This window comes from Syngnathus acus, chromosome 12, assembly GCF_901709675.1.
Source record: "Syngnathus acus chromosome 12, fSynAcu1.2, whole genome shotgun sequence".
Lineage (NCBI taxonomy): Eukaryota > Metazoa > Chordata > Actinopteri > Syngnathiformes > Syngnathidae > Syngnathus > Syngnathus acus.
Window position 1 is genome coordinate 9,715,493 of NC_051097.1, and position 12,668 is coordinate 9,728,160.

A 12,668-nucleotide genomic window follows, 5' to 3' on the forward strand; every position below is an offset into this window, starting at 1 on the left:
ATTGGAAAGAGAGAAATGATGTCAGATTTATTTTTTAGATCAAAACTTTATAAATGAATGAGTTCTATGACTTTTGTTAGATAAGTGGGGATTTTTGTGGTAAACATTTTTTCAAAACATATTGAGTTGAGATTTTTAAATGACCAAATAAGTGAATGTTGAACAAATTTATGATAAGTGAGCCCCACTGATCTACTAACAATTATTTAATATTCAATTTTGCTTGATCAATATTTGTTCTACATACTAAAACACGTGTTGCATAGATACAACACACAACCTAAAAAGATACCAAACCTTGAAAGGTGAGATTGTGGCATGTTAAAAATAGTGAAATACGCAAATTGAAGATATGTTAGCAGTTACGTATAGATCCTAGTTATATATTTTGGAGGAATTTATATGAATACTGCACAAATATGAAATGTGAATGATGAAATATGAAAAACCAATGCACATGCACTATGAATATGGAAAGAAAACCAGACTCCCATGCTCAAACACATTTTATGTCGACATGCTGTAAATAAAAAAACAACGGCAAATGACACGAGACAGATAATTTTTTTTCTTTTTTACTCTTCTTTGATGTACCAATTGAAAATAGTTATCAAATTGAGGCCCATAAAATAGAGTAAAATGTGTTTGACATTGGAATCATGTTTTGTAGTGACATGAATATTTAATGTACTTTGAATTAAAGTAAGGAGGGTTGCAGAGCTGAGCGTGTCATTTATTTTTGGGAGGGGGAGGGGTGTAATTGCATCATAAATGGTAAGGAACACGTCCATTTATAATGCTTTTACTAGCCTTTTGGTATTCAACAGAATCCTCTTAGATGAGTCGTCCAACGGCTCGTCGGCGGTAGGACCTGCAGAAGGGTTTGTTTCTACAAGCATTTTGGTATCTTTGGAGGTCAAGGATGTGGAGGAATCTAGGTCAGGGGTGGAAATGCGTACCTGGGGGTGGGCTACCTCATCTGTGGAACCTACCGATTCAGCTTTTGAGGGGTCGGATGTGGAAACATTTTGTGTTTCGCCACTTGTAGGCTTGCTATTGTTCTTTGGTTGAGATGTTATTACCGGAGCAGCGGCTTGCTCCGCTTGCCAGGGAAATCCAATCTTTGTCCGAAATAATGAAGGAGTAACAGTTTTGTCCTCTTGAAATAAGCCTCCAGATAGTGTTTTTAATCCTGAAAAAAGAGAACTTCCCGTTTCTGCTGAAGCAGGAGATGACGTTTGTGGGGAAAATAAAGAACCGAGTGATTTTCCTGCGTCGCTCTGTGTTGATATAAAACCAAACAAAGGCTTGCTTTGAGGTGGTTCTGCATCTTTTTGCAAATTGGCAACAGGTTGGGCTGTATTGGAATTATTTTTTGGAATAGATTTGTCCTCTTCATGCCTAGACGGTTCCTCGGTGCGGATGATGTTTTCCTCAACAGTTGACGTTTCTTTTTTTGTGTTGTCGGTTTGACCGACCTGTTCACATTTATTTGTGGAAGATGTTGCGTCTTCACAAGCAGCCTCAGCTGACGCTACAATATTTTTTGGCATGATGCTTGAATTCTCCTGAGTGCAACTTTCTTGGTTGGAGTCCACCATTTTATTTGAATTTGTCACGGTAGTATTTGGTGCCAAATTGTCATGTGGTTGTGAGGTAGTCGTAGTTTTTGGCTTCTGCTCAGTTGGCATTGATTCAGATGGCTTTGTTGGTTGCCCCATACTCCGAGGTGCAGCCCCTCCTCCTGGTGTTCCAGTTTGTGATCCTGCAGTCTGGGCCGCGAGACCTCCAAACATTCCTCCGAGGAAAGAGCCGCCAGACTGTGCAGCGGCAGCAGTCCCTCCAAAAAGCCCACCTAGTAACTGCCCACCAGTTTTTGGGACATTTGGCTTTGCATTGGATTGTCCTCCGAACATTCCAAAGATTGATCCTCCTGGAGAGGGTGCGGTATTAGATTGGGGAGCAGAACCCTTGGTTAAATTTCCTAATAAACTTCCACCTGAGTTAGGAGGTGCTGTCGGAGTGTTGGAACCTCCAAAAATACTCCCAAGTAGAGAAGCTCCAGGTTGGCTAGCAGTGGCTTGAGGTGCTGATCCTCCCAGTCCAAAAAGTGAACTCCTCTCTTGAGACTGAGGACCTGCATCTGAAGACACTATTGGTTTAAAAAGGGAGGACAATAAGCCTGTGACTGTATCTGTTCCTGTATCTGTTGATGAGCTACCAACAGTTTTGTCCACTGTTGGTGTCTTTTGAGGCATCTCAACCACAGGTGTGGTTGTCTCCCCTTCGTTTTTCGGAGGTGTTTTTTGCAGAGTAGATTGATCACTTACAATCGTTGCTTCCGTGGGTTCTTGCACTGGAATACAAGTTTCATATTCGGAGTCATGATCTTCTTTGGTTGGTTTGTCGGTTTTATCAAGGTCACCAGGTTTTTGAAGTGGGCTTTCGACTGGACCTGTAGAAGCGGCCTTCTGCAATGTGTCTGTGTTCTGTTCTGTGCTTTGAGGGACAACGGTAATTGTGGACGATTCTTGAACATCTAAAGATGGAGCGGCGGTATGGTCATCACATGTTTTTTGTATAGGTTCAGAGAGAGTGGTGGTTTTCTGGTCATCATTTAAATTTGGTTTAGCCGTTGGTGTGGACGATTCAGATAAAACTGAATCTTTGGATGCTGGAAGCAAACTTGCACCAGGACATTCAGCAGGAATTGAAGCTTCGGCCTTCTGGACTGTAGCTGATCTTCCCAGAATACCTCCCAAAGCAGAGCTATTATTTTGAGGGACTGAAGTTTGTGTGGCAGCACCACCAAATAGTCCACTCAATGCCCCACTGGCCTGTGTTGCTGTGGTTGACGTTGCTGGAGCTCCGAATATGCCTGCTAAAATAGACCCTCCAGTCTGAGATCCAGGGGTCCGGTTAGCAGATCCACCAAATAAGCCTCCAATGAAGGATTCTCCTGCTTGAGGTCCTGCTGTCTGAGGAACAGAACCGCTATTTTTTGGAGTCTGCAGATTAGACTGCTGACTCTGCCCTCCAAATAATCCGCCTAGTAATGATCCTCCAGGTTGTGAAGTTTGGGGTGAAGAGCCTCCAAACATAGCCCCCAATAAAGAACCTCCAGACTGAGATCCAGGTTGAGGGGACGAGTTTCCAAACACAGAGAATATACTTTTAGCTTCTGCATCGTTGGGCCTCGGTGATCCAGATGCTGTTGCTGTAGGAGATGAAACTTTTTGGCTTTCACTAGGTCCAGAAAATAATGAAAGTAAGCCTTTTACTGGACTGTCTGAAATGAATTCTGTTTTTGAAGATGTCTGATCAAGTCCCTTGGCCTTAGACATCAGGTCCGTCGCTGTTTTTTCCTCAAGGGGTGCAACAGCTTCAGGGGTACTATTAGCGATACTTGTTTTGGGGACACATTCAAAATTTGGTTCTGAACTTACAGGATCCTTCGTAATAGACTGGGGTTCTCTTGAGTTACTTTTTTCATTGCTTCCTGCATTTTCACTTGAAACCTCACTCATAGGTTCTTGAACCATGGTTTTGGACACAGATGGACCTTGGGAAGACTGTGGAGGTTCTTTAATAGAAGAACTATTGCTGGGTGACAATTTAGGAGTTGACTGTGTAAGTTTGCTAATGTCTGAAATAGAGGGTGCAGTTTTACAGGGTTCTTTGGTTGGTGCAGCAGTATTTCCTACTGGTCCTGGTGTTTTAGAGGCATTGGGGGTACTGAACATGGAGAATAATGATTTTCTGGGACCTTCACTTGAGGTAGACAATCCCCCTAAGATACCCCCTAGAACTGATGTGGCTTGGGGCTGCTGTTTTGGTGTCGGAGCTTCTCGTTGTTGTTGAGCTTGCGGTTGGACTACTTTTTGGTGTGGCGATGAGGTCATTGGGGGTTGGGTTGGAGTGGGACTGGGATCGCTAAATATTGAAAACAGACCCTTCACTGGGTTTTCAGCGGAACTTGATCCAGAAATAAGTCCCCCTAAGAGAGATCCTGTTTGAGATTGAGACTGCTGGGTGTTAGAACTACCAAACAATGAAAAAATCCCTGGGGTCTGCTGGTCTTTTGGAGGACAAGTTCCCTGTTGCGGCACCTCATCCTTGGTCTCTGTTTGAGAAGGAGGAGGTGTGGAGTGAGAGCCTCCAAACATTGTCAGTAAACCTTTACCAGGTGATTCGACTTGCGGATGATGTGGAGTGGTGTTAGGTATATTTCCTTGAGACGGCCCAGTGCTAGGTGTAGATTGTGCTGAAGTTGACCCACTTAGCACAGAAAATAAACTTTTTCCAAATGAGGATTCTTGTGGAGGTGCAGATGACTTGGTGGTTTGAGTTGTAGGTTCAGATTGTGTTGCTGCTGTTAGCATTTCGCCAATTGAAAAGCCAAACAGGCTTCCAGAGGGTTTTGGTTTGGTTTCTTGTTTCGTCTGACCAGGAAGTGATGAAACTTTCGATTGAAATGTTTCGGATTTTGAGGAGGGGAGATCTTTTTCTGGCACAGTTGTACCACTTTGGTTCAGTGTTTGTTGTCTTTGTATACTACTCTTGGGTCTAGCTGTGGTTGGCATGGGCATGTCCTTTTGTTGTGGCGGAGAGGGCTCGCTGTTAAATAAACTGCTAATTGATCCAAATATATTTGATCCTCCTGTAGACTCTTTGTTTGGACCAGCACTTGCTTCTATTGAACCAGTATTGATTTGCTGATTGACGGATGTCTGTGAAACCTTCTTCGGCTCTTGCTTGGGTTCCTCTATTCCAACTGCAGATTTGAGGAAGTTCATGAATCCTGGTTGCTCAGAGGTTTTTCCAGCTGCTATATCCACCGGCTTTTCAGTTGCAAGTTGAGGCAGCCGGTCTTGAATTTGAGATTCGTTTGATCTCGATGGAATTGTGCTTATCTCTGTTGTGATTTGTCGGGGTAGTCGAGATTTCTGTGAATTGATATGAGATTGCTTTGCTGGAGGGGTCACTGGAATTTGGGGTAGAATTCTTCCCTGTGGTTTTTTTGCTGAACTCTCAGGTGTACTTTCTTCTTTGATTATCTTTGCCTTCAAACTTTGTAAGCCAGAAGAAAACACATTTTTAGAATTTTTATCAGTTGTATTGTCAGGTTCTCTTTGATTACAGGAAGATAAGCTAGATTTTATTGATTCAACTGTTGTACTTTTGCCCACAACCGATGAAATGAGGGAAGAAATCTTTTTGACCTGACGATTCGGTTGTGGTTCTCCCGGAGCGACTCTCTTCTTCCAGTCTTCTTCTGATACATCATCAACATGTTTTACGGTAACACCAGTGGATGAACGACGTCGTTGACTAGGCTGGTAACAGTTGTAAAGGATCTGCTGATTATTACTCACAGTTGCAGTGGAATTCAAGGAAACGGCAACTTTTTGAGCAAGAAATGTTCGAGTTTCTTGGCTATTCCACCGAGGACCCTGATAGTCGTTATTATGACAGGAAAGGTCAATGACATCTTCTGGCATGCAGTTGGGTTGCCTTGGATCCATACGAACTTTGTTCAAGGTGTAAGATCTGAAATCTACACCTTGTTGGTCTGGTAACAAAAAGGAATTCTCAAACATTTGAGCAAACTGTTCTAGATTTAGATTCATGATTTGATTTCCTTTTCTATAAGCCGCAGACAAATCTAAAGGGGCGTTGAGGAGTTGAGATTCATTCACATCTTGACCGGGCAACCACAGAAGCTCATCTTCATTGTATAGTGGAATTTTGAAGCCACACACTAAAACCGTTTCATTGAAAAGCAGAGCACTGGGAAAACTATCGCACGGATTTCCGGAAGAATTATCTTCGGGCGAACATGCGTATACATATTCGCCCGCTGAATCTGTGAGTAAGGCGTAAATATACTCGTGATCCGTATAAACAAAGTAACCACAGTCACCATCTTCAGCTGGCCACCACATTCCTTGCTCCAACAGTGTAAGCCACTGCTGGTACCATTCTACATCTTCTAGGTACATAGAATCGTCAATTTCTTGATTCACATTTGAGTGATTTGAATCTTTTAACTGAGTGAAATTATATTGCGTTTGCTGAATCGTGTTATCTATCCCATGCTGCCAATTTGGTGAATAAGACAAGCTCGGTGCCGTTTCCTCGTAGTAGCCTTCATGGTATGTAATTCCGTTCAAGCTGTAAGTGCTGCCGTCATGACACAAATTCCATTTTCCCGTATTTGGTTTGGTTGTTAAGTTCAAGATTCCTTGTTCACTAGATGAATGCTGTAGGTTTGCTAACTCTTCGTGACTAGTCCAAAATTTCTGAGGGTAAGAACCATCATTTCCAGTCGACAAATGTGGCTCATTATGGCAAATTGCACCTTGCCAGGTGGTAGAGGAAGAAAGTTGGTGGTTGATTTTTGGAGAACTGTACCCAAGAGCTTGCAATGACAAATTTTCATAGCTATGAGAATAACCCGAGTCCTCTCCTTGGAATTGAGAATTTAAAGATTCATTCTGGAACTGCTGCCATATTGTGCTACCATGGATCCACTGGTTTTCATCATAGGAGGGACTTATCTGATACGAAGAAAGTTGACCGTTATAAATATTTTGGCTTGTTGGTTCATACAATGAGGGCATGCTCCCACATATATATGGTCCGATGGTCTTTACTGAGCAGTTTGTATAAGAGCGAGAGGAATATAACTGAGGTAAATTACCGGTACTAAATGACGAATACGTGGCGTGACTCTGATGTGATCTTGCAAAGGTAGCAGACGTTCTTAAGTCGAGACTGTCAGAATCAATTGCGACGGGTGCACGTTTGAAATCGTGTCTGCTTGGTCTTGGAATGAAACTATTTGGACCACGAACCTGACTGACACTTTTCCCAGCACTAGTTGTCAATCTAGATGAGGGAAGAAGTTCCTCAGAACTCTGGTTTGATATTTTATGCTGTTGATAGGCAGTAGAGTCCGTCGAAACGTTTTTATTTTCAAGTCTAGTAAAACTTTGTTGGGCAGTTTTTTGTAAAGATTTCGGAGAAAATTGTGCCTGAGTCTGCAATGTCGTATTTTGGACTGCGTGTTTATGACCATCTTGAGATGACAGTTGGTCTAGTGATGAATGGCTGGTTATGTCATGGTCCTTAGATGATTTTGTTAACTTGTTAAACAAATCTGAGAACACTGCAGATTGATTTGAAGGCTCTTTGGTTTGTTGGCTACCTTCCACATGAATCGATTGCTGCCTATTCTGAAGTTTGGATTGTTGGTGAGGCTGTTTTTGTGCAGCGGATTTATCTGTTCCAAAAGAACCACCTGATTGATTATTTTCTTTTGAGTGGTCACGTGGTTGATTTTGTTCGGATTTTTGAATGTTCCTCACTTGGGCTTGTTCTGTCCTTTGGCCAATTCCATGAGATTGGGTTGATGGTGGATTTTGTGTGTTTATGCTGTCAGCAGAAGCAAATTTAAAAAGACCTGATAAGAGGCCACCTTGTTTGGATGGCGGTTGCTTAACTGGAACGGTTTGTTGTCGTGGAATCTTTGATTCGTTTTGTCTTGCGGTTTGATTTCTGAGTTCTGCTCCTTGATTCGGATTTTGCATGTCGGGATGAGTCAAATTACGATGAACACTGCTTTCCTGCTGAACTGAATGGTAGCTCATATTTTGCCGATGTTGGTTACCACTTGAATCAAGAATTCCTCCTTGCTTCTGTGGACTACTATCTTCCGGGGAGCTCCCACGAAATAGTCCTGATAAAAAACTTTGACTTGGAGCTTGCTGTTGAATCCGATCATGCGTTTGTGTTGTTTTTAAATCTGATGCATGTTCTGGATGTGAGCCGGGTGACACGTCACGGCTTTGACATGGAGGATTATTTGTATTATTCTGGTTTGAGCCAGGGGGAGGAGAAGCTGAGCTAAAAATGCTAGAGAACCACCCCCTTTCTGTGGGTTTCTGTTCTGTGGCAGAAAACGATTCTCGCCGTGACTGTTCTGGATTTTTCGTGTTTCCAGGGGAGCGAACATCCTCACTGGATGCAAACTTCAAAAATCCAGAAAGCACCCCCCTTTCTGGTTTTGGTTGTTCCTGAGTCGAGATATTTTCAGAGGACTTTGAAGGCGGTTTAAGATTAGGATTTGCTAATGGCTCATTAGACTGCTTCTGAAACACTGGATCCTCTGAAGATCGAAATATTGGATAGACTGCCACAGGTGACGTTTCCTGAGCTGGCATGGAGGGAAAAGGTGTGATGAGTGAACTAATTGACTTCCTCAGACTAAAGAAATTTGTGTTTTCTGATTGGGTTTCAACATGAGGCTTTGCAGAACCAGCAAAAGTTTTGCTCAGTTTGCTTTCCGTAAGTAGTTTCTCTTGATAAGCAGTAGCATGATCATCATGGCTTGACTTTGGTTGTTCCTTGTGATCATCTCTAGATGAAAACAGCTTTAAAGGATTTAATTTTTCCAAAACTGAATTTCCTGGAGCTTGAGATTTTGTTCCCAAGTCCTGTTTGTGCTCGTTGATATCACAAGCTTGTCTGTCCGTTTCATTTTGGTTCTTGGCCTTGCAGGGTGGTTGTGAAGGCAAAGTAAAGACATTTTCTGAAGTTTCCACAGGAGAGACAACAGCTACAGGAGTGGAGCTGTTTGATTTTGGAATGAAGGAGAGCAGTTTTGTGATGCCAGACTGAGGCGGTGGTATGTTTGGCGGTTTTGTATCGACCACAGACGGTTTGTTACCGACTCTGTCCGTGAGATTACTAAATAAAGAGCTCATGGCATTTTTTACACCTGAAATTCCAGAGGGAGTTTGTGACTGACTTTCAGCTTTAGGTTCCTTTAAAGTGTTGTGTTCATCTCCAACAGAATCCGTTTTGCTACTTCCTTGAGATGAGAGCCTCGATTTACTTGATTTAGGGAGGGAACCATATTTACTAATTTCCTCTTCTTTCTCCGCAAGATATTCGGAAACCGTTTCAACGAGACACTGTAGCTCATCCATCGGGTCTACGTATTCGTCGCTGGGTTCTTCTACAGGTGAAAGGACTGCTTCAGGTACCCATCCACTTATTTTTGATTTTCTGTACTTTTCCTGAAATCCTTGGGGATTGTCCATGCCGCCATCATAGGAGAACGTTTTGTCTCTTCTGCGTCTTGGAATCACCGTCTTGGAATCATCCAAATCTTCTTCTGCTCTAAAAAAATTATGATGGTCTCCAGAATCCATCAAATCAAAATCATGGAGTGATTGCATCCTTGCATCTTGCTCCTTTTTGTAAGCCACGTAATTCTCAAAGGTGGCATCCAGTTCGTTTTGCGCCCACATTCTTGTCTTATACAGAAGGCCGTTTTCGTATTGCTGCGGGCCAGATGTTACACGGTGCACCTCTTCTTGCATCTCGGATGCATGCAGAATAAATTGATCCCCTCGTTTCCCGTAGAATGTCCCAAAATCTGGCGGGAAAGCCTCTTCGCTCAATTTGAGCGTCTCTCTGTTGAGAAACCCTCCCGGGTCCCGGATTTTTTTTTTCCTCCGGCGATCTATCGTGTCATAGCCCTCGGGATAGATTCCAGGCACATGAGCAATTTGTTGAGTATTTCGAAGGACTGAGATTGTTGGTTCAAGATAAGACGTTAGCGTTTGAGCAGTATTTTGCTGATCATCTAAAAAGTCACTCAGCCGAGGCTTTCCTCGCCGTTTATATTTGCTTTCCCAATCCTCGCAACCCATTCCCGAATCGACAGGTATAATTCGGACTTGTCCTTTTTCATTCAGTGACCTAATTTAGTGCGTTTTTATTTTTAAGGATATCAACATTAGGGAGGAGGAAAAGAGAAAACGGAAAAGAAGAAGCAGAGCAAGAAACAAAGCATGCAAACAAAATGTTTATCAATTGGAAAAATGTCATGCCAAAGTAAAGACAGGATCGCATGCAAAAACAAAATAATCATAAATAATAATTAAAGTATTAACCTACTAAATTGTGATTAATAATTACAATTATTATTTGAAAAGTATCATCATTAAAGTGCTATAAAAAAAAACGCAAGGTGTGATGTGTACCGACTGTGTACCTGCTTCTCTGGTCTCGGTAGTACAGTTCGAAACTGTGCAGGGAATCCGTGCATGAGTCAAAGTGGCGGTGTGGCCGAGGCCCGATGGGATACTGGTGCACGGAGGAGTTGGGCTGAGTTGTTGTATGGTAACGTGGCGGCAAACTGTTACTAGTCTCGCTGCGGTAGTCGCTATCCCGGTCATCGACTGCACTGTCCTGGTCATCCAAAGCTGCAAAAAAAAAAAAAAGGAACATCTTATTCCCTGAAACACAAGTGATTTTTTTTTTCCAGATCATGGTAAGTCTTTTAATACTTTGGTTTATAAGCAAATTAATCCTAAAGCTGAGAATGTAGCTATAAAGAGATACATGAATAAAAGAGTCATTTCATGGATACAAAAATTGAATTAAACAACACGAAGCAAGGAAAAAAATAGAAAGGTGGGAAAGGGATGTTGAAGTAGGAGAGCAGGTGTAAAAAGGAAATACTGGCAATAAAAAAAATGCCATTTTCTTGTGATGTAGGAAATGATTTGGACACATTTTTATTTCAACTTTATATAGACAAAATGAGGGATATGGAGGATTGGCTTTAGGGGAACATTTTCAATCAAGTGCTGCTTTTACATACTTAGTGAGTCAGCCCATCCGAAATAGTTGCCTGATGAAAATATAACAAGAAGTGAAAGTGAAAACAAAATTTTGTGTCTGTGTGGAAGAACTGCGAATACCCACCGATGGCTGTCAGAACTTCTGTTACCAAAACTGACATGCAAGAAAACCTTTAACAATGTCATGAGGCTGAATGAATCGATTTTGGTAACACTGTAAACCTTGACAAACAACACTTGGAAGAATGAGGACTACATTTTTCTATAAAGGGGGTGCAGGAAGGAAGAACAAATGCATGTCAAAGCCTGTGCGATACAAGAAGGTAAAAATGTCTCCCTCTTGTGGTTAAAGGTAGAGAATACTTACAGCACTGGGAAGCTGTGGGGGGCAACGGATGACCATCAATGTCGTCCGGAAGAGTGTACTGCATGTGAGGACAGTTATCAGAATAAAAATAGATTTTTAAAAATGGCCTATTAACTATTTAAACCTATTCAAAAAAGTCCTACCTCATCGTGAATTTCCGTGGAATTGATTTGTTCCAGTTTGTCTGTCCAGTACTGTGCTTCATTTTCAGGGATGTCTGGTGGCAAAAAATATCATCTGGATTTAAAGCAATTTAAGTCGAGGCCAGAAAGCGACTTTAAAGATAAATGTACCACTTTGTGTCAACGTTCTAAAAAACAAACAAAAGAGGTTTACACAAGATATTTTTGGATTAACCAATAGGAAAACAGGCTTCACGATGACGTCCTCAAACTGTGAGTCATGCCCCGGGCAATTTCAAAACCAGCTGCTGACATTTCAGTCCTCTATGATTGTGTGGGTCACGGCTGATTTGCTCCAGGTTAGCACGAGTAGCCAGATTTCTACTGATTTTACAATATCAACTCAACGTGAGTAAAAATAATAATACAGGCTGAAATAGAATCTATGTGATTAAACATGAGGGAATCCAAAACCAAAGTCTTGCAGGGAGACGATTTAGAAATCTCTCACCAAAAGGCAGCTCAAAGCGAGTGTCCAATAAGAGTTGATGAGGGGTCGGGTTCTTGGTGCCGTATATCTCATCTGCTTTCATCAGGACCTCTGAATACAATAGAAGCCATTCTCCTTGGCCCTCCTGCAATTGAGAACAGTTTGTTCAACTTCCACAATAGAGCAAGGCGTCGGGGATTCCCCTGGCATGACCCGCCCCGCGGTGCAATGCAATCGTGCCAAAAACAAATGTGAATAAAAAAAAAAAAAAAAAAAAAAAAGATTGATATATGGCTATTCACATTTCTAACCTCCTCCGATTGTTGAACACGCTTCAAGGGGATCCAAGAAGTCCCCACCATGGTGTCCCAGATGAGGCCTTTGTTCCACACCTCAACAATAAGACCGAGATCCAGCCGGTTGATCTCACTGTGGAGAAAAAAAAATAAAATTCAATAGCGACAAAATTAAGTGCACCAAAAAAATCACAAGAAATGTAGCCAAGATTTGACAAGAGTCACAATCTTATTTTTGTTCAAAACCTTCTTCGCTATTCAAAGAGTTGGAATCCACCCTGATACTGGCAATGAAATGGATAATAATTTTGAAAAGGGAGCAGCAGAATAATAGCCTTTGCATGCTCGTTTCTTTACAGCTTTTTCTGGGCCAATCAAAAGGAAGATGAGAGGAAGGTTAATCAAAGCGGACAGCTAATTGACAAAAAGCACAGAGGGGGTGGAATGTTTAGTATCCAGTATCCATGGTGTCCAGGTGCAGGAGATAAAGGCTTTTTGTGTCATGTCCTCCTCAAACAAGATAGCAGACTAAATCAGTCATGCAATGAAAGTAATTTGAAGCGGCACATTATTATTCAAACTCAAAACAAATCTTCTGCGATCCGTATTTGTGCTAAATGTTTAACGCTGTTACCTAAAAGTATCTGCGCTTTTGATACAGCGCTTGTATTGACAGGTGTACTTAATATTGTGGCGCATGGAACATAATAACATCCCAGTATATGTGACATCATC

At 41.9% G+C, this 12,668-nt stretch overlaps 2 protein-coding genes across 11 annotated transcripts in view; both read right to left on the reverse strand.

Annotated features, from left to right (window-relative positions):
* The window catches only part of LOC119131228 (protein unc-13 homolog B-like), a 34,577-nt gene that overhangs the window by 15,133 nt on the left and 6,776 nt on the right, over nt 1-12,668 (reverse strand). For 8 of the 10 annotated variants that reach the window (XM_037265488.1, XM_037265490.1, XM_037265481.1 and 5 more), the window contains exons 4-8: nt 11,940-12,066; nt 11,659-11,782; nt 11,169-11,242; nt 11,026-11,083; nt 10,067-10,277 (exon numbers count right to left, since the gene is read on the reverse strand). In XM_037265488.1, the coding sequence (XP_037121383.1) occupies nt 10,067-10,277; nt 11,026-11,083; nt 11,169-11,242; nt 11,659-11,782; nt 11,940-12,066 (594 nt within the window). Of the gene's footprint in view, nt 1-10,066; nt 10,278-10,678; nt 10,925-11,025; nt 11,084-11,168; nt 11,243-11,658; nt 11,783-11,939; nt 12,067-12,668 lie in introns of those variants that run through there. The other 2 variants (XM_037265482.1, XM_037265489.1) reach the window with 2 other exon arrangements.
* LOC119131227 lies at nt 14-10,051 on the reverse strand. Its single transcript, XM_037265479.1, has one exon. The coding sequence runs from the start codon at nt 9,720-9,722 to the stop codon at nt 792-794; it is 8,931 nt and encodes a 2,976-aa protein (XP_037121374.1). The 5' UTR covers nt 9,723-10,051; the 3' UTR covers nt 14-791.